General features: G+C 35.7%; 1 protein-coding gene across 4 annotated transcripts in view; it reads right to left on the bottom strand.

Moving 5' to 3' along the window:
• Nucleotides 1-19,489, bottom strand: part of LOC138701218 (uncharacterized) — a 115,207-nt gene that overhangs the window by 8,137 nt on the left and 87,581 nt on the right. For all 4 annotated transcript variants that reach the window (XM_069827889.1, XM_069827888.1, XM_069827890.1 and 1 more), the window contains exons 2-3: nucleotides 5,522-5,664; nucleotides 3,769-3,892 (exon numbers count right to left, since the gene is read on the bottom strand). In XM_069827889.1, the coding sequence (XP_069683990.1) occupies nucleotides 3,769-3,892; nucleotides 5,522-5,646 (249 nt within the window). In that variant the 5' untranslated portion in view covers nucleotides 5,647-5,664. The remainder of the gene's footprint in view (nucleotides 1-3,768; nucleotides 3,893-5,521; nucleotides 5,665-19,489) is intronic.

The raw sequence follows: 19,489 nt of genomic DNA, 5'->3' as shown, positions 1-19,489 counted from the left end.
TATTATTATTATTATTATTATTATTATTATTATTATTATTATTATTATTATTATTATTATTGTTGTTAAACTTTTGCTATGGAGAGACCCCTCAGTAATTTCCATAATCACACATTTCTTTTAAAGCAAAAAAACAAATGGAAGTCAACGATAAGATCATAAATATAAGTAGGCCTATACACATACTCTTCACTTCCTTCTTATTACAGTTGGGCACTTTGTAATCGATTAGGTACCGATTACACGATTACAATCATAATAAAATTACCGAAGCTATTAGGATATGCATGTTATACATTCATTTAATAGGCCTATCACATTTTATTTGAGGTCTTCTATGTCAATAACTATTATTAAAAGTAACAAATGGAAGTAATAAAAAGTAAATACAATAATGGCGATAATATTGTATCATCACAGTCTAGTATATATAGTCACGAAGCTCAATACGTAGTAAATATGCATCCATAGATAGTTGCTAACCATTAGGATCGCTAATATCGCCTCATTACAGACAATGCGAAATAGTACCAGCACAGTCTATTGTTCCTAGCACCCTCACAACTCAAGCTTCGTGACTGTACATACTAGACTGTGGTATCATCCCCTACTGCGTTCTTTTAGTTAGTTCCCTAAATGTATAGTTTTAAGCTAGTTTATAGTATAGCACAGTTAATCCCTCCATTACAAATAATGGTAAGAATTGTCATGTGTAATTTTTATGACAAAATTCTTACCCAACAAATTACGTTGTTGCACCTCAGCTCCATGGTAACATTGCTAGGGGTAACATTTTTGGTAAATGAGGTATAAACTCTATGGTTAAGAATTATTTAATAGATAATAGGAAAAAATATTCAAATCTATAGTCACGTTGTGACTTGTTAGTTGTCAGAAGTATGATGGAGGCCTTTAATCACTCCTTTCCTCCAAATTACCAGTACCTACCTTCTGTAAGTGCAATTTGTGGTACTTAATCTGACATTTCCTTAGGAAATATAGGAATCTCACCAATGGTACATTTCCTGAGTGCTAACAGTTTGTCATGACTCAATCAGTAAGTTGCATCAAAACAATGGGTCTGTGTTTAGCATATTTCAATGCCGTAGTAGGAGAATGTTACACGCCTTATACATCACATCAGCATACAATGGCAACACAACTTTCATTCAACTGTATGGCATGTTTGTATTGGAAGGTTACGTACAGATTTGGAACATTTAGATAATGTTCTTTGAATTCTGATTAGACATGATTCCTGTGTTATGTAAATGATTAAGTTGTTAATGAAGATGAAGTTAGGACAATAATGCAAACCTTAGGAAAGTGACATAATATTTTATAGGATAGTTGTGTTGATAGATTGATATTGTATTGGAGAATATGCAGCAACGTGGTATCACCATTTTTATAAAGGTAAAGGGGGCCCGGGTTCAAATCCCTGAACAAGCTCGTGATCAAGGCAATACAAGAGTTTCTAATTTTCAGTGAGTGTGGAGATAATTATGCCTAACAAGAGTTACAACGGTCAGCGCGTCTGGCTGCGAAACCAGGTGGCCCGGGTTCGATTCCCGGTCGGGGCAAGTTACCTGGTTGAGGTTTTTTCCACGGTTTTCCCTCAACCCATGATGAGCAAATGTTGGGTAACTTTCGGTGCTGGACTCCGGACTCATTAGACCGGCATTATCACCTTCATCTCATTCAGACGCTAAATAACCTAAGCTGTTGATAAAGCGTCGTAAAATAACCTACTAAAATAAAAAAAACAGTTACAAGTGGCAAGGAGAAAAGGCAAATGACTTATTGATTACATTTATTGCTTATTTACATATATGGTCTAACAGTTCAATGTACTTTTCCGCTCTGACAACATAAGTGTTGCTCTTGTGAGGTTGTCTTGTCGTTCTTTTATAAGGACAGTGCTAGTTATAATGCGATCGACTAATTCGTCCCTTATATATACTTTGTTTTTGTACATTTCATCTTTCATCTACCCCCACAGACAAAATTCGACAGGAGTAAGGTCTGGGGACCTTGGTGGCCAATGCACTTGGCCACCGCGGCCGATCAATCGTTCGAGGAATGTGATAATTAGTTTACATATCACCTGATAGCTAGAATGTACAAGGGTTCTGTCATGCTGGAAAAACATGCTCATTCTTGTAGCCAAGGGAACTACAAACAGGTGTTTATCTACATCCATTATGTCAGAAGACATTGTCAGAAGAGCTACTCCTTTGTACATAGTCAATATTACGTAGTTATTTGTCTCGTCTTCATACCATTTGTAAGAATTGTTATGCGTAACATTCAAACATCTATATCTGCACACTCATTGAAGTTTTGACACATTATAAGAACAAATTACGTCAATGATCCTTAGTACTATTTATAAACATGTAAATTACAATAACCTCAATACATTAAGGGGTTAGGTATAGCTTGCAGCAGTAAAATTTTTGGGAATATTTAAATTTTTTTTTCCTCCATTACTGTGTCTTGTACAATAATGAAAATTGGTACGTGTAAAACACTATCCTTCTGCTATATGAAAAAAATATTTTTACGATTAAAAAAAATTATTTATATATATTTTTCAAAATTCAAAATGGTGGCAGTTTACTGTGCAGTGCTGAAGCATTTCCCTCATAACTCATAAACTTGTTAACTTTTTCATGTTCTCTTTCTTTTATTTTATTGCTGAAAATCATGTTTACAATATCATGCTCTTTCAACTACATTCCTCGATAAATAATATATATATTTTTTATTTCGTGTTAGAAGAAAGTACTGATATTTGACCATTTTTTTAAACGAATTAATTTTTTTATCAGACAATCTATCAAAGGTAGAGAAGTGATCTTGCATCATATTGTAGATATGACATGCATAAATGCACATAAAATATTTCATCACAGAATTTGGTTACTTTTGAGTTATGTGGAAAATGCTGCATCACTGCACAGTGAACTGAGTTTTGAAAACAAAAATGTAAATATTTTTTTAAAATCGTAAAACTATTTTTTTTCATATAGTGTTTTACACATACTAATTTTTGTTATTGTACAAGATACAGTAATGGAGGAAAAATGTTGAATATTTCCAAAATTTTACTGCTGTAAGCTGTACCTATCCCTTTAAATTTAGTCAATATAAAATATTGCATTCTACTGGGAAAATTTTAAGGCTTGGGGTACACGAGATTGTCACTGTCAGAGATAACATAAGTAAAACGGACAAATATCAATGTCTTTGGGTCCTTCGTGATATTCGAACCCACGACCTTGGATTCCATACAGAGTCAAGTTGCGCCTTATCTTTTACATACACTGCGCCGGCTGTAATTTAATCACTATGCTAAATATTTTACTAACACAACAAACATAGTATTTTCATTGTTTATAATAGGACATCATTGTGATCTTGATCCCTGGAGGATGCAAGATATTTTTCTTTACATTATAACTTCAAGGACTGGCTTGGAAGTTCGCGTCTTAGAACAGTCTAGTATATACAGTCACGAAGCTCAATACGTAGAAATGTGCATCCATAGATAGTTGCTAACCACTAGGATCGCTACTATCGCCTCATTACAGACAATGCTAAAAAGTACTTGCACAGTCTATTGTTCCTAGTACCCTCATAAACTCAAGCTTCGTGACTGTATATACTAGACTGTGGTCTTAGCAAACCAATATAGTGAGATCTTTCTCCTTGTAGAGAAATAGAAATCAATGATTACTGTTATGGTAGGCTATGAAAACACACCTTTGGAAGATCCCAGGCATCTCCACAAATCCCGCATTTTCCTCCATTTCTTTGCCACTGCCGTGTGAATCCGCCGCAATACAATTCATGATCATTATAGTTCGGAGGTGTACTGAAACCATACCTGTGGAATTCAGAAAAAAAAAAGTTGTCATATAATGTATAAACATACAGAAAAATGTATTATTATCTTATGTAGTGGTAAGTCATACGGAAACACTAACATATCAATATTAAGAAATTATTGACTTATCGGAAAATTCCATTATTTTTTGTTATTGTTTCAATATGTATTTTACTTCTGGTAGTGTGGAAGAGAAGGCCTCATGGCCTTAACTCTGCCAGAATAAGTAAATAAATAAATAAATAAATAAATAAAAATAAATGAATAATAAGTTGCTCAATCAGAGTCACACTAGAATTTATAAATAATATCGAAATTCCAAATTAAAACTTCTTAATACTGCAGCAAATATTTACTACAATCGGAAATGCATTGAGAACAAAATTATCTAAATATGCCACTATCAAAATTGGAAACAAAAGAAAAACAGCTATCAAAATAAAACTTGCGACACAAAGAAAAATGAGATTAAGTTCTTACACAAGAAAAAAGACAATATGAATACTAATTTGTATGAGTTACACTCGAAAACAGCGAAATATAGGTCGTACATGGAGCATAATTGACACACAGATGTATAGATACTGTAAGTCATATTGACATAAATAATAACATATCAATATTAAGAAATACTTGTACTAAGTTATGGATGAACTTTCGTACTTGTGGTTATTGGTATTAGAAAATATTATTGTTTTGACGAATAAAACATTAAGGGTGCTATGCATAGACATTTCGCTAGCCCGCGCTACGAGCATGCTAACCTAGCCCCTGCTATCGACTGATTACTTGTACAGTATTCATATCGTATCATATCATATCATATCATATCATATCATATCATATCATATCATATCATATCATATCATATCATATCATCATATATCATATCATATCATATATCATATCATATCATATCATATCATATCATATCATATCATATCATATCATACATACTGTAAGTCATATTGACATATTGACATAAATAATAACATATTAATATTAAGAAATACTTGTACTAAGTTATGGATGAACTTTCGTACTTGTGATTATTGGTATTATAAAATATTATTGTTTTGACGAATAAAACATTAAGGGTGCTCTGCATAGACATTTCGCTAGCCCGCGCTACGAGCGTGCTAACCTAGCCCCGGCTATCGACTGATTACTTGTACAGTATTCATATCATATCATATCATATCATATCATATCATATCATATCATATCATATCATATCATATCATATCATATCATATCATATCATATCATATCATATATCGCTAACACTGGTTTATGAATACGAAAAATGTTAGTTCGCTGATCATCCAACCGGAAGCCCGCGCTAAGAATGTTTATGAATATGGCCCTTTAATTTTACATGTAACACATGAAACAGTGATATATTTTCAGCGTATATTCACATATCTTATATTCAGCATTCGCAAGAAGTTGAATAAAAAAAACCAGAAATTCAAAATTGTCTTTACTCACTCACTCACTCACTCACTCACTCACTCATTTTTATCATTCTGATTCAATTCATCCAGTTAGTCTATCTGTACTGATTTTAATAACATAAAAGCAATTTGAATCTTCACTTCATCACAGAAATACAAGTACCCTTCTTACCTCCACATAGTGGCCCTGGAAGGGGGTTCAATAAGTCGTCCATGACCTTCTGCCAGCCGTAGTAACCACGGGGAGATAATCGTCAGCCCTAGCAGCGGCAGCGCTAGGGTGAATGACTGTGGCATGCTTCTGTCCCTCCTTCCCTGAAACAATAAAGGTCACACAAAATAAGTGAAATTGACTAGACAGATGGATTTATATAATTTTATTTATAAATAACAATTCGTTTTATAATTTTATACGAATGTATAGAGCTCTAAATGACGATGAATTTGAAGCTGTGGATTGTGGAACAGCTATAATAATTATAGGCAGCTTATTGTAATAAAATATATTGGCTATTTTTATTCTAAATTTTATTCAGCTTCCTCCAAGTGAAGGCTGCCTAGAAGACAAAGCTTACCAAAAAATTGTTGTTTTTTAGTAAATGGTAGGTACACAATTATAATGAAAAAAAAAACAATTGAGAAGGAAAAGAAAAAGAAATAACACAATTATAAATAATTGAAGACGACTAAACAAAAGATAATTAATTCCAGAAAAAAAAAACATAAAATTTCCTAGTACGGTATCTATTTGCTATTAGGTGATCAAAGTCGTCTATTTAGCACTAGTTGCAAGACCCAACTGAAGTGAGCAGATCGCCATAGGAAAAGATCAATCTATTTACGTGTAGAGATGGTTTCTTAGGATTTTTATAGATCCCTTTACTGCAGAAAGAGATACTTCAGTGACAAGAGTTTGTCCTAGACCAAACTACTTGCAAAAATGCGCTAATCTTTTTGTGATGGTCCCTCTAGCCCCAATCAGTAATCCAATAACTCCGATCGATGTCAGATGATATTTTTCCTTATAATATGGTATAGTGGGGTCGTATATGTCGCATTTTTCCTGTTGATTTTCCCACGTTTCCATCCTTACAGTTGGATCAATTATGAATCCGCTTGTTGATCTTGTCGGGATAGCGATGATGTCAATGCGCCTTGTAGATCCATTACAGACGGATACAGATAATCTTTGAGTAGTTTCTATAGCCTGAAAGGCAAATCTTATTTTCTGTATCATACCCGTATTCAGATAAGCTGTACGATTTCGGTTAAAATAGCAGTAGATTAGTCTAAATGGGCCTACTCTATAACCATCAGTTACATTCTAGAGAGTGGTTGAGGATTATATTAATTTGAGAATCTCTTTGTGGTTTATCTAAAACTACTCGTATTTTAAATTTTTACTAATTATCCTCGCTAAATAATGAAGTAGCTGAATAAGAGTAGGCCTGTATTTGAATTAATATAGAATGCGGTGCAGCCACCTTTAATGAGGCGTGATGCTTATTAAAACCACTTTCAACTTGGATACGAAAACTTGAAATGTTTCCCATAAATCCAGCTGCATGTAAAAGTCCAAGATTTACGAGGCGTTTATTTCATGTATAATTTATTAATATTTACCTTTACTCTGGTGTAAATTTTCTACAAAGTTTATTAGAGGGTGAAAATCAGGCTGGAAGAGATATAATATTTCTTAGAAATGGTTTTATGAAGAGTAAATGTCATAATATGATTTTATTTGTACATTCACTTCTTCCTTTAGGATGATCAGTTATTTGTGTAGAAAGTTAGCTGGAAAGAAAACCTGGGAACGTGATAAATTTTATGCTGGGTTCATATCGTGACAGATGTACTGAGTAGGAGGATTTCCTGTTCCATTCTGCTTCAGTAATTTTGCATACTAGTTTGTCGACATATTATTTCCGAGATGAAGTCTACAAGTAAAGACTTTTTCAATAAAACAGTTAGTTAAGTGTGGGAGAATACAAGTACCGGTATATTCCTCAGTATATTAAGAAATTGTGTTTCACATTTTTACCAGATTATTTAGCGATGGGAGTTGTGGTAACGAGATGGTATTAGGCGAAATGAGGCTGAGGATTCGCCATAGATTACCTGAGATTCGCCTTACGGTTGGGGGAAAAACTTCGAAAAAAGACCCAACCAGATAATCAGCCCAAGCGGGGATCGAACCCTCGCCCGAGCGCAATTCCGAATCGGCAAACAAGCGCCTTAACCAACTGAGCTACACAAGAGGCTTATTTTACAAGTTACAAATGTTCTATTATTTCACACTTTCTTGTAGATAGCAGAAAATGACTCAGATTTCTTGTACATGATCTTAAAAGGGAGGCGAGATAGGTCGATGGTAAATGTGAAGAATTATTTATCTTTTCAAACTTCGTATGTTGAGGTACTCTTGTTTCCCTTTCCAGAATGTCATTATTTCTCTTTTCTTATCTATCCCATGAGAAAGTTCTTGTTTTTACCGATTAGCACAAAAACTTATCCTTCGGAAAATACCTTATTCTTTTATCTATTTAACTACTGAACTGAAAGGAAAATAATTTTTAAAATAGTTTGTAAAATAATAAAATATAATACCGGTATATAAAGATTTCAAATCCAAGCCTAATTAGAACAACTTCTTTCATATTAAAGTGTGGGAATAATACGAGTACTTAAACTTCTGCTCCAGAAGATATTAAATGAAACTCAAAAAAGAGTTATTTACATCGATTGATAAATTACATAAATTGTAGCGTCTCGCATTGTACAGTATGATAGAATTGTTGTAATCAAGTTTTTTTATATAGGCCTAATGTTTCATTTAACGACGTTCGCAACTGCCGAGGTTATAATATCAGCGTCGTCGGTGTGCCGAAATTTTGTCCCGCAGGAGTTCTTTTACATACCAGTAAATCTACTAACATGAGCGTGCCTCATTTAAGCACACTTAAATGCCAACGATCTAGACCGGGATCGAACCAGCAACCTCGGGCACAGAAGATCAGCACTCTACCGACTGTGCCACCTAGGCCGACTTGTAATCAAGTTATTTCATGCATACACAATGCAAGTGAACATAACATATTTTCAAATTACAGATATATTACAATGAGCAAGAAGATTGGCTGAACTATAATTCATTTCAAAAGCATAAATTAAAACTGCTTCAACTGAAAATTGCAAGTAATAATATCTTGAGCGGAGATTCGGTTTCCTTTTTATGAGGCATGCAAAGGATGAGTAGGTTATTGACTTCTGAAGGTTGCATAATGGGTGACGGTGTGAAAGAGACAGGGACTCTGACATCACTCTTGAATGATGTAAAAATGTAGAGAATGATAGGGGATTCTTCCATAACGGACGGGCTGTGGTTAAGACTGTCATAAGCCACATTGCCAAAGGCAGTGCCGGTACCTTATTGTGTTACATTTCATCATCCAGCATCGTTGTTGCGGCTGTTGAACAATGAAGTAACAACGGTGGCAAGGTAGACGAAAAGCGGTCATAATTACTCTATGATCATACTAAGAGTAAATATCATTTCTTGTGACTTAAAATTAAGAGTATCTTACAAAGGGGATGTGGTTTTATAAATGATTTTAAGAACAGACGATACAGTTTCATTCAGGATTGCCAGTTTCTCTCGTCAGGAATTCAGGACAGGCAATGATAATGTATCTTAACGTGACTACACATTTCAATTAAATGAATTTGCCTAAACTTTTAATTTTGTTACAATTTTGCTGTATTATGAAATTTATTTTGAATTATTGATAAAGTCTGAAAGAAATATCATATTACAGCCTGATCTATACAAAAAAATGTACTAAACAATGTTTAAATCCTATCAATAATAAATCAATTTCCAAAGGTAGTAAAGAATAAAGATTCATTCATTCGTAGTGTTATGCCCATGAGCACGACTTTCACTGCAAATCCAGCAATCTCCAATCTTTCCCATTTTTCGCCTTCCTCTTAGTCTCCGTATATGATCCATTTATCTTAATGTTGTCTATCATCTGATATCTTTTTCTACCCTGAACTTCCTTCCGTTCACCATTCCTTCCATTGCATCCTTCAGTAGCCAGTTTCTTCTGAGGCAGTGGCCCAGCCGATTTCTTTTTCTCTTCCTGGTCAGTTTCAGCATCATTCTTTCTTCACCCACGCTTTCTAGCGCAGCTTCATTTCTTATTCTGTCTGCCCATTTCACACGCTTCATTCTTCTCCATATCCACATAGAATAAAGATATAATTCCCAATGCATATTATAGTATTATCGTTTTTATTTCAATAGAACCTCATAGGAGGCGCCAAACGGCGTTGGCGACGATGTTGAACATAGGTTGGACAGGATCTTGAAAAAATTAATAAGGAATTTTTAAAATAATTTTATAGAAAAGGACAAAAAATTGTATTTTTCCATTTTTTTATATTCCAGGACAATCCAAGACCCGGAACACACCATTAAAATTCAGAACAATCCTGGAAAATCCAGGACGTCTGGCAGCTGTGGTTTCATTTAAACAACGGTGTATAATAATACCACAGTCTAGTATATTCAGTCACGAAGCTTGAGTTTATGAGGGTACTAGAAACAATAGACTGTGCAGGTACTATTTCGCATTGTCTGTAATGACGCGATAGTAGCGATCCTAGTGGTTAGCAACTATCTATGGATGCATATTTACTACGTATTGAGCTTCGTACTAGACTGTGATAATACTGCATGTTGCATGCAGTGTACAAGTATAATATTTCCAGTAATCTTTTCGTTTTTATTTAGTACTGAGATAATCTTTACACTTATTTTCAAAGGATGATTTTTCAAGCAATTAACTATCAATGGCGTTAGAATCTTATTAGTTACGTTTCATACATAAACTGAACCACATGCTTATTCATTCAGTTTGACGGGGAGTTTCCTGTTCTAGAGGTTAGTAGCTCTAATTATAGAAAGTGACCTTGGGATCAATCGCAACCATGCAGAAATGAAAGCATGGCCATTCTCTCATGTCTGGGTGTATCTGAATACGTCAGAAAAGAGCTTTCGTTGTATATTTTATAAGACTTCAACATTATTTGTTCACGGTGTCGCGATAGTTCTCGCAACTTCAGAAAGGCGGGTTGACCCTTCAGAGATGTTAAGTTTCGACTTTTGTTTTAATTTTTTATTCCCTTTTGATGGCTCAATCTTTCTTGTATTATAATACGGTTCACATAGCCACCGGCGTAGCTCAGTCGGCTGAGGCGCATGCCTGCTGATAAGGATTTGCGCTCGGGCGTGGGTTCGATTCCCTCTTGGGCTGATTATCTGGTTAGGTTTTTTTCCGAGGTTTTCCCCAACCGTAAGGAAAATGTCAGGTAATCTATGGCGATTCCTCGGCCTCATCTCGCCAAATATCATCTCGTTATCACTAATTCCATTAACGCTAAATAACCTTGCAGTTGAAATAATGTTGTTAAATAACCAAGAAAAAAATACGGATCACAGTCTCCATACTATAAAGAACTGGTGATTTGGATGTAGGCTATGTATTTCTCAGTGATCAAGAGATCCCAAGCTATGACTACTGTTGTAATAAATCTCTTCGTTTCTTTGATTTACTTAATGTTATGGTGCGGATACCTATATCAGCGTACGTTGTAAAGTGGAAATAATAAAATATAAATTAGTCTTTACCTGACAAGAGAAAGTACTTTAAGAGCGTAAGTAAGAAAGTCTCTTTTTATTGAAACGTAATCCATTAAGAAGTCGCCATAAAATTTAGTATATTTCCCTTTCTAGGATCGTTTGAACTTCTCCAGAAAGTTGCGAGAAATGAGCTTGTAAAAGGAATAGAAATCCATTAAAATTGTTACGTGTGGCATTAGTTACAATATGCAAAACATCTGAAATGCCATAATTCTTTTTCCAGAGAGGAAGAAATATTCCATAAGGTATAATTTCTATTAGATATTTTCATATTGGTCATTGTAATTTCTATCTAAACGACATTTCGTACAAGTTGAGAGGACGCGAAGGATTTTCTTTCCCCTTTTACTTCCCCTGAGTCAATCAGCGACAGAGATGGCAGCTGTTACCTCTTATACCTGCACCCCCCAAGCTGTACACACGAGAAAATAAAATATTAAATAAAATACATAAGTAAATATGCAGATGTTTGACAATTACATGTTTATGTATATTTTAATGTTATTCTTACAATATTTTCACTAATAATTAATTAAATTAAGAAATGTTAGTTTCTATTATGAAGTCAGGGGGGAGCGACACAGTGCAGATTGCCCCACTCTGTATGCCGTAGAGTAGCAGCTAGCGGTGGAGAAAACATTGACTTCTGCTCTCAGTAGCTTTTTAATGTGTCAGTTGATTTGAACAGCAATAAAAATGAAATACAAGCACTTAGTGTAGACTTCCGAAATATACGTAGATTACTGGCACAAATTTTAAATAATGAAATTTGCTACTGTGTTGAAAGTCAATTAGTCGAACGTTTGTGAAATTGTCCATAACATCTTCTCCTTCACTGATGGTAGAGAGTGTGAGTAGAGGGGAAAGGCCTATCAACCAAATTGAAATGGGGAGTAAATAAAGGAGATTAAATTGCGTATGTAGATTATATAAACACAATCGAACAGCTAATTGTGTGAACAGCTAATTTAGATGCGAAAATATGGGGCTTTATCGCGAGAAAGACTTCGGTATTATGTGATTTGTTTTATTCCGTTCATGACCCGTTAGAACAGGTTACGGCGCTCCTTTCAGAATCTCTTCTCATTTATCAGATCATAATCATTCTGTCATCCTACTGACGTTGAGCATTCTGTTCAGCTAAAACCTCAATCATACTAGACTTCAACTTTTTATCTTTCCATTCGCATCCTTTCTAAATCTGTAAAGTGGACTTAGATCTGTTTTCACTTAACTTCGTAATTCTCTAGTCATCCTCTATAATGTTATTACAGAAAAGTTGAAAGTAGCAAAGAATACTGTTACTTTCTTCTGAATGCAAGACTAATTGAATCCTTCACAATAGCTGCAATTTGTTATGATGAGTTTGCTACGAGGAAGACGAATAAACTTCTGTCTTATGAAGATAAATAACGCTATTATTGCATTTTTTAACGTTATTGCATTTTTTAACCAAGTTACTTTTCGATATTATTTATGACCAATCAGCCACAGAATCTTGATGTAATGTGCAAGTAATGTGAAATTTATGTAGCTAAAGGAAAATTAATTAAATATCATAGCTGGATCTTACATCTTATAATATATTCAAGTTTGAGACAAGTTTTCGTTTTATAAATAGGCAAAGAATAAATAAAACTGCATCGGAAAATAAGTAAATAAAAAATGAATTAAATATACTTTCACTAAATAAGTAATTAAGTAAATATTTGACAGTACCTATTCTTGTGATTGTGTTAAGAGGAAGAAATGTTTCGTTTAGTTTAGTTTTTACCTCGATAGCAGTGTCCCAGTCTATCACAATCACAGTTTATTGTCTTTCTCACAGTTGCATGACTGATCTGTTCCTTCTCATATCTACACTGGAGTGTTTTTGTGATAGACTGGGACCACACAGTCACGAAGCTCAATACGTAGGAATATGCATCCATAGATAATATTGCTAACCACTAGGATCGCTACTATCGCCTCATCACATACAATGAGAAATAGTACCGGCACAGTCTATTGTTCCTAGTACCCTCATCAACTCAAGCTTCGTGACTATATATATTAGACTGTGTTGGGACACTATGGGACAATGTTTGGCTGTGAATGTTTCTCATTTTGAGGATCTGTTGTAAAGTTTGGTTACTAATAGTGTTTTGTTTAGTTTTATGGCCTACTCAACATGATTTTACATATTTATTTGCCTCAAGTTTGAAGTCCACGAAACAAGTGTAATAAATAGTTAAAAGATATTGAACGAGCGAATTCGTAAAATTTCTACACGTTTATACGTAATATTTAATGTAGATTCGCAATATGTACATTTTAATATAGGGTGTCATTTAAAAAATAAAATTTACTGTCACACTCTTTATACCTGAATAACTAACCTCTTTCGAACACTGGTATCATATTGTATGGTTTATCTACAGGGCCGGGTGTTTATGGAGATCGCGAAAATCACGACATAATCGATATACAATAGATTTTCGCTAATCTTTACGAATTAAGTGATTCTGATTAATAATGTGTGGATAAAACAATCGTGACAAATCGCGAAATAGAGTTTTAATAGCGAAATATGAACACATTCGCGAATTATTACTATTGCGTCGTTTTATAGCGAATTTCATATTCTGAGTTTTTTTTCACTTTAATTTGTTATATATATGCAAGTAGCCTATATTACATGGTATTTTAGGTGCTCTTATTACATTAGTGAACTCAAAAGACGGTGAATTCAACATTTTACTGATAATTTGAAAGTGTTAATTTGACGGCTGCAAGTTTTTTTAGTATCTTTAATGTATGTGTGTTAAATACAGTCTCAATGCAACAAATATTGTCTATTGGCCATACCGCACCTTTACTAGAATCCAACAAACCTTTAATGTCAATTATTTGGAAAATAATATTCATACTGAGTTAATACTCCGATTCCAAAATAATTGTATTTCCAAAATTTCCATTAATCTCCGCCAAGAGTACAAATCAATCTTCAACATTCTCCACCGACACCAGTATTAAAAACACAAATGATAAAATTACTACTACTACTATTACTACTACTACTACTATGGCCTAACAGCCCAATGTTGGGCCCTAGCCTCCTCTAGCTTCTTCCTCCATTTTTCCCTATCCATCGCCATCCTTCTCCATGCCGCGCTTCCGAAGAAGAGTCTGGAGTCTGTCGTAACCGCATCAATCCACCTATCTTTAGGTCTTCCAACAGGTCTCCTCCCATAAATCTTTCCTTCCAAAATTTTCTTTGGTATTCTCTGCTCATCCATTCCAGTCTCCTCAGCTTGATATGTGTGACTATACTGGGTGTTCATTTCAAAGTGTGTAATGACGTCACTGTTGTTGGGTCACCGATTTGAAGCGAGTTTCAGCTTATATGTTAGAGAAGTTGCCTATTATTTAAGGCGTTCTTCAATCTGAACTTGAGAACGTGTACGGTATAACTTGAACGTCGTAGCAACAGATGGCGGTCTGTACGGTCTGTGTGCTACCATAACCTCTTTCGAAATGTGTTTTGCGCCGGCAAGTCGTACGCAGGGTATTTGTTATCATCGGTTGCGTACGGCAACATTCCACAACACAAATCAAATGCTCCGTGTCCATGTCGACCGTCGAAGTTAATGTCAACAAATACGTAAGTAATCGTCTTAACCCTCTCCCCATATATCCCGACAGTACGTATTTCCAAACAGTTCACATTCCTGCCACTACCGGCGTTACCGTACGTATCGGTACGTACTCTTCAGAATGAACGCCGTACTTGCTAGGCAACTTCTCTGCCTCATAGGCTATACAACTCTGCGGAAGTGTAGGAAGATTGAATTCTCTAGGCTCATCGGCTAGCCACATGACGGCATACAGCGAGCCATGACACACTTTGAACTGAACACCCAGTATACTTGGTGTTCATTTCAAAGTGTGTCATGACGTCATTGTTGATGAGTCAGCGATTTGAAGCGAGTTTCAGCTTTTGTGTCAGAGAAGTTGCCTATCAATCAAGGCGTTCAATCTGAGCTTGAGAATGTGTACGGTATAACTTGAACGTCGTAGCAACAGATGGCGGTCTGTACGGTCTGTGTGCGACCATAACCTCTTTCGAACTGTGTTTTGCGCGGCCAAGTCGTACGCAGGGTATTTGTTATCATCGGTTGCGCACGGCAACATTCCACAATACAAATCAAATGCACTGTGTCCATGTTGACCGTCGAAGTTAATGTCAACAAGTACGTAAGTAATCGTCTTAACCCTCTCCCCATATCCCGATAGTAAGAAAAAACTCACCTCAGTACATGTTTCGAAACAGTTCACATTCCTGCCACTACCGGCGTTACCGTCCTTATGGGTAAGTACTCTTCTGAAAGAACGCCGTACTTGCTAGGCAACTTCTCTGGCAGATAAGTAATACACCTCTGCGGAAGTGTAGGAAGATTGAATTCTCTAGGCTCATCGGTTAGCCACGTGACAGCATACAGCGAGCCTTGAACACTTTGAACTGAACACCCAGTATATATCGATTCATATAGTTCATACAGTTCCTGGTTGTATCGTATTCTCCATTGTTGATTCTCTTGTATAGGACCGAATATTTTTCTGAGTATCTTCCGTTCAAACCTCCCCAACATACCTTCTGTTTTCTTTTTTAATGTCCATGTCTCACACCCATGATAAAATTAATCTCTATAAATATCTGCCCCTGTTTATCTCCAACAGCTTTTGTATAAAACTTTTTTTAATAAAATTTTAAGAAGTTATGAGTAATATTCCATAGTTTTTTGCAATTCACGTTTAGTTCAGTTCTCAATTTTTTCAAATATATGTTTCTCTCAACTCAATTCTTCCAGTTACTGTACTTTGGCGCCTTAGAGAATATACTGTACGTATTTATGTCGTAGGCGTGTGTCTGTAAGCTTGGTGACGAGGAAGACTATAAATTGTTGAGTTGACGGTCACGTAGTGGCGTATGTGGGGCAGGAGGAGCCCACCGCTCCAGCAGTAGGCCGCATACGTACGCACCATAATAATACTAGCGGTACCCCGACATGGAGTAGCGGTTGTGACCACGACCAGCATTAGAAAATAGAAAGCGTCTGAGCGCAACATCTCGGGAACTGCTTCTCTCATTAACTTCCCAAGCATGCACGCTGTTACCTGATGTAAGGACACAGATAGCGCGGTGCCTTAGCGCTGTGTCTTGGACTTTACGCAAGTGTTGCTTCGTTTTATTTTTACTAGGCACGTGCTTATCTGAAACGTGAAAACATTTCTGGCGAAGCTCCTAATTTCATCTTTATCTGTGTGAATTTGTTTGTGTTGGCAGATCAAATTGATTTCGAATGATCGTCATCTGAATTAGAGCGTACTGTGCATTCGACTGTGAACTTCATTATACGCAAGGGTAATCAAATGATTTCTAAAAATGAGAACAGGTTGCATTCAATAATCGATTGTATATCTTATTCTTATTATACTCGTACTTACATCTAGATAGCCACCGGCGTAGCTCAGTCGGCTTAGGGTACGTACACGTTGGAGCAACGATAAACGATAAAAGAAATGAGCTAGCGACGCTTTAGTATTATCAAAGAATCAAGTGTTCGTATCGGAGCAACGAGAACGCGGGAAGCGAACATTTTGATTTATCAGCAGAAGATATTCTATGCATCCACTTAATGAGAGAAGATATATAGAAAGTATCAGCTGCCAAGTTCAAGGTTAATATAACTTAAATACGTACAAAATTAAACCAGTTTCTCATTCCAAAGATAGTATAAATTCGTTGTGTTGTGATTGGTTCTTGTGACCACATAACATAGGACGAATAAATACACAACTGATCAATTTGTCAATATCTACAATAATTAATTTAATAAGCCGAAATAATAATAAATCGATTAATATTCGGATATATTGATATTCACCGGTATTCATACAGATTAATATTATCTTAATCAGAGATCATATGAACGACAAGAGCGAAGAAAATGGAACTTTTCATTTTCGTCGCTTTTATCGTGTATCTTCGCTTTTATCGTTACTCCAGTATGCACACCTCAATGACAATGCATGCTTCAATTCTCTCTGATACAGCATCGCTGCTTCTTTTATCGTTTATCGTCGCTCCAACGTGTAAGTACCCTAAGGCGCTTGCCTGACGATCCGGAGTTGTGTTCGGGCGCGGGTTCGATTCTCGCTTGGGCTGATTACCTGGTTGGGTTTTTTTCCGAGGTTTTCCCCAACCATAAGGCAAATGTCAGCTAATCTATGGCGAATCCTCGGCCTCATCTCGCTATCATCAATCCCATCGACGCTAAATAACCTAGTAGTTGATACAGCGTCGTTAAATAACCAAGAAATAAAAAAATACATCTAGATTATTCTTATACTTCGATCATACGGTCGTCAAGTGATTCTGAGTTCTTCTATTTAATAATAATAATAATAATAATAATAATAATAATAATGATAATAATAATAACTTACTTACAAATGGCTTTTAAGGAACCTGGAGGTTCATTGCCGCTCTCACATAAGCTCGCCATCGATCCCTATCTTGAGCAAAATTAATCCTGTCCCTACCATCATATCCCACCTTCCCCAAATCAATTTTTAATATTATCCTCCCAGATACACCTCAGCTTCCCCAAAGGTATTTTTCTCTCAGGTCTTCCAACTAACACACTAGGCCTATATGCATTTCTGGATTCACCCATACGTGCTACATACCCTGCTCATCTCAAACGTCTGGATTTAATGTTCCTAATTATGTTAGGTGAAGAATACAATGCGTGCAGTTCTGCGTTGTGTAACTTTCTCATTCTCCTGTAATATCATCCCTCTTAGCCCCCAAATATTTCCTAAGCATATTCTCGAATACTCTTTACCTCTGTTCTCTCAAAGCGAGAGTCCAATTTTCATAACCATATGGAACAACCGGTAATATAACTCTTTTATAAGTTCTAACTTTCAGATTTTTTGAAAGCAGACTGGATGACTGCATTTCCCATATTTATTCTGCATTTAGTTTCCTTTCGAGTTATTGTTGCTCTAAAGTAATAATAATAGTAATAATAATAATAATAATAATAATAATAATAATAATAGTAATAATAGTAATAATAGTAGTAGTAGTAGTAATAATAATAATAATAATAATAATAATAATAATAATAATAATAATAATATAAAGCAATAGCTATATACATTGACAGATTTTCATCTATGTAGGTCTTTCAGTAATATTGGTTTATATTTAATATATCTCTTTATAGTTTTCTTTGTGCACGTGTTGTTCAAATGAAGTTAATCGATTCAGTTAGTAGAGCTACTGACTATGGACAGAAAAGACAGAGTTTGGTTCTGAGCACAGGCAAAATCTTAAGACGATGTACCGGAATTCGTTTCCGACTATAAAGAAGTTGGAACATGACATTGATCACTTACATCCATTTTCGGGTTATGAAAACAGGGTTCTGTGGCTCTCCATCCTTTCTTGAGTCTATATTACCTACATGTGGAACACCTTCACTTTTTATTTACATACAGTCAGGCACGACAGATGCTCTTTGGTATTTACTGCTTACTTAAGGAAATACACTATCTATCAAAAAGTAATTGAGCACTGTTTTTGCCCCTTTAGAACCTTGTGGTACCACCTCTTGTTGCTATAAGAGCAGCCACCCTGTCAGGCATGCTCTCCACTAGTTTGGGTAGGATATCCACTGGAATGCGTTGCCATTCCTCTTGCAACATGGCACTCGGACAATTGAAGTTGGCCCCATGTTTCAGCGGGTATTGTGCAGTGGTATGCAGACAATAATGTTCATCGGCTGGACTGGCCTGCACAGAGTCCTGATCTCAATCCCATTGAGCACTTTTGGGACGAACTGGACCGGCGATTGAGGTCTCGGGAGATGCAGCCAACTTCCATTGGCCAACTGAGTGCCATGTTGCAAGAGGAATGGCGACGCATTCCAGTGGATATCCTACCCAAACTAGTGGAGAGCATGCCTGACAGGGTGGCTGCTGTTATAGCAACAAGAGGTGGTACCATGAGGTTCTAAAGGGACAAAAACGGTGCCCAATCCCTTTTTGGTAGATAGTGTAGTTTTCCCAAACGCAGAGTTCCTCTCTATTCCGAATAGCAAGAGCGACATTGAAAATCTTTCTGTTCTTCTACTGCAATATTATTGAAACTAGCATTACGGTAAACAGATTTACAATCTATCACCTTTTTACCTCAGCCATTCTACTAACTTTGCAACGATAAATGCTTTTAACTAATTATAATAATGGCAATGAAACATTATTTTTATTTTGATACTTAATCAGGAATAATAGACACATCACTAAAGAATATTATTTCGTGCTGACACAAAGAAAATGGAATGACAATATTGTTAAGTTTGATCTTACTACCACAACATATTA

The sequence above is a fragment of the Periplaneta americana genome, chromosome 6, assembly GCF_040183065.1.
Source record: "Periplaneta americana isolate PAMFEO1 chromosome 6, P.americana_PAMFEO1_priV1, whole genome shotgun sequence".
Lineage (NCBI taxonomy): Eukaryota > Metazoa > Arthropoda > Insecta > Blattodea > Blattidae > Periplaneta > Periplaneta americana.
Note: the sequence above shows the minus strand (reverse complement) of the source record. Positions and strands in the feature narration are given on the sequence as shown.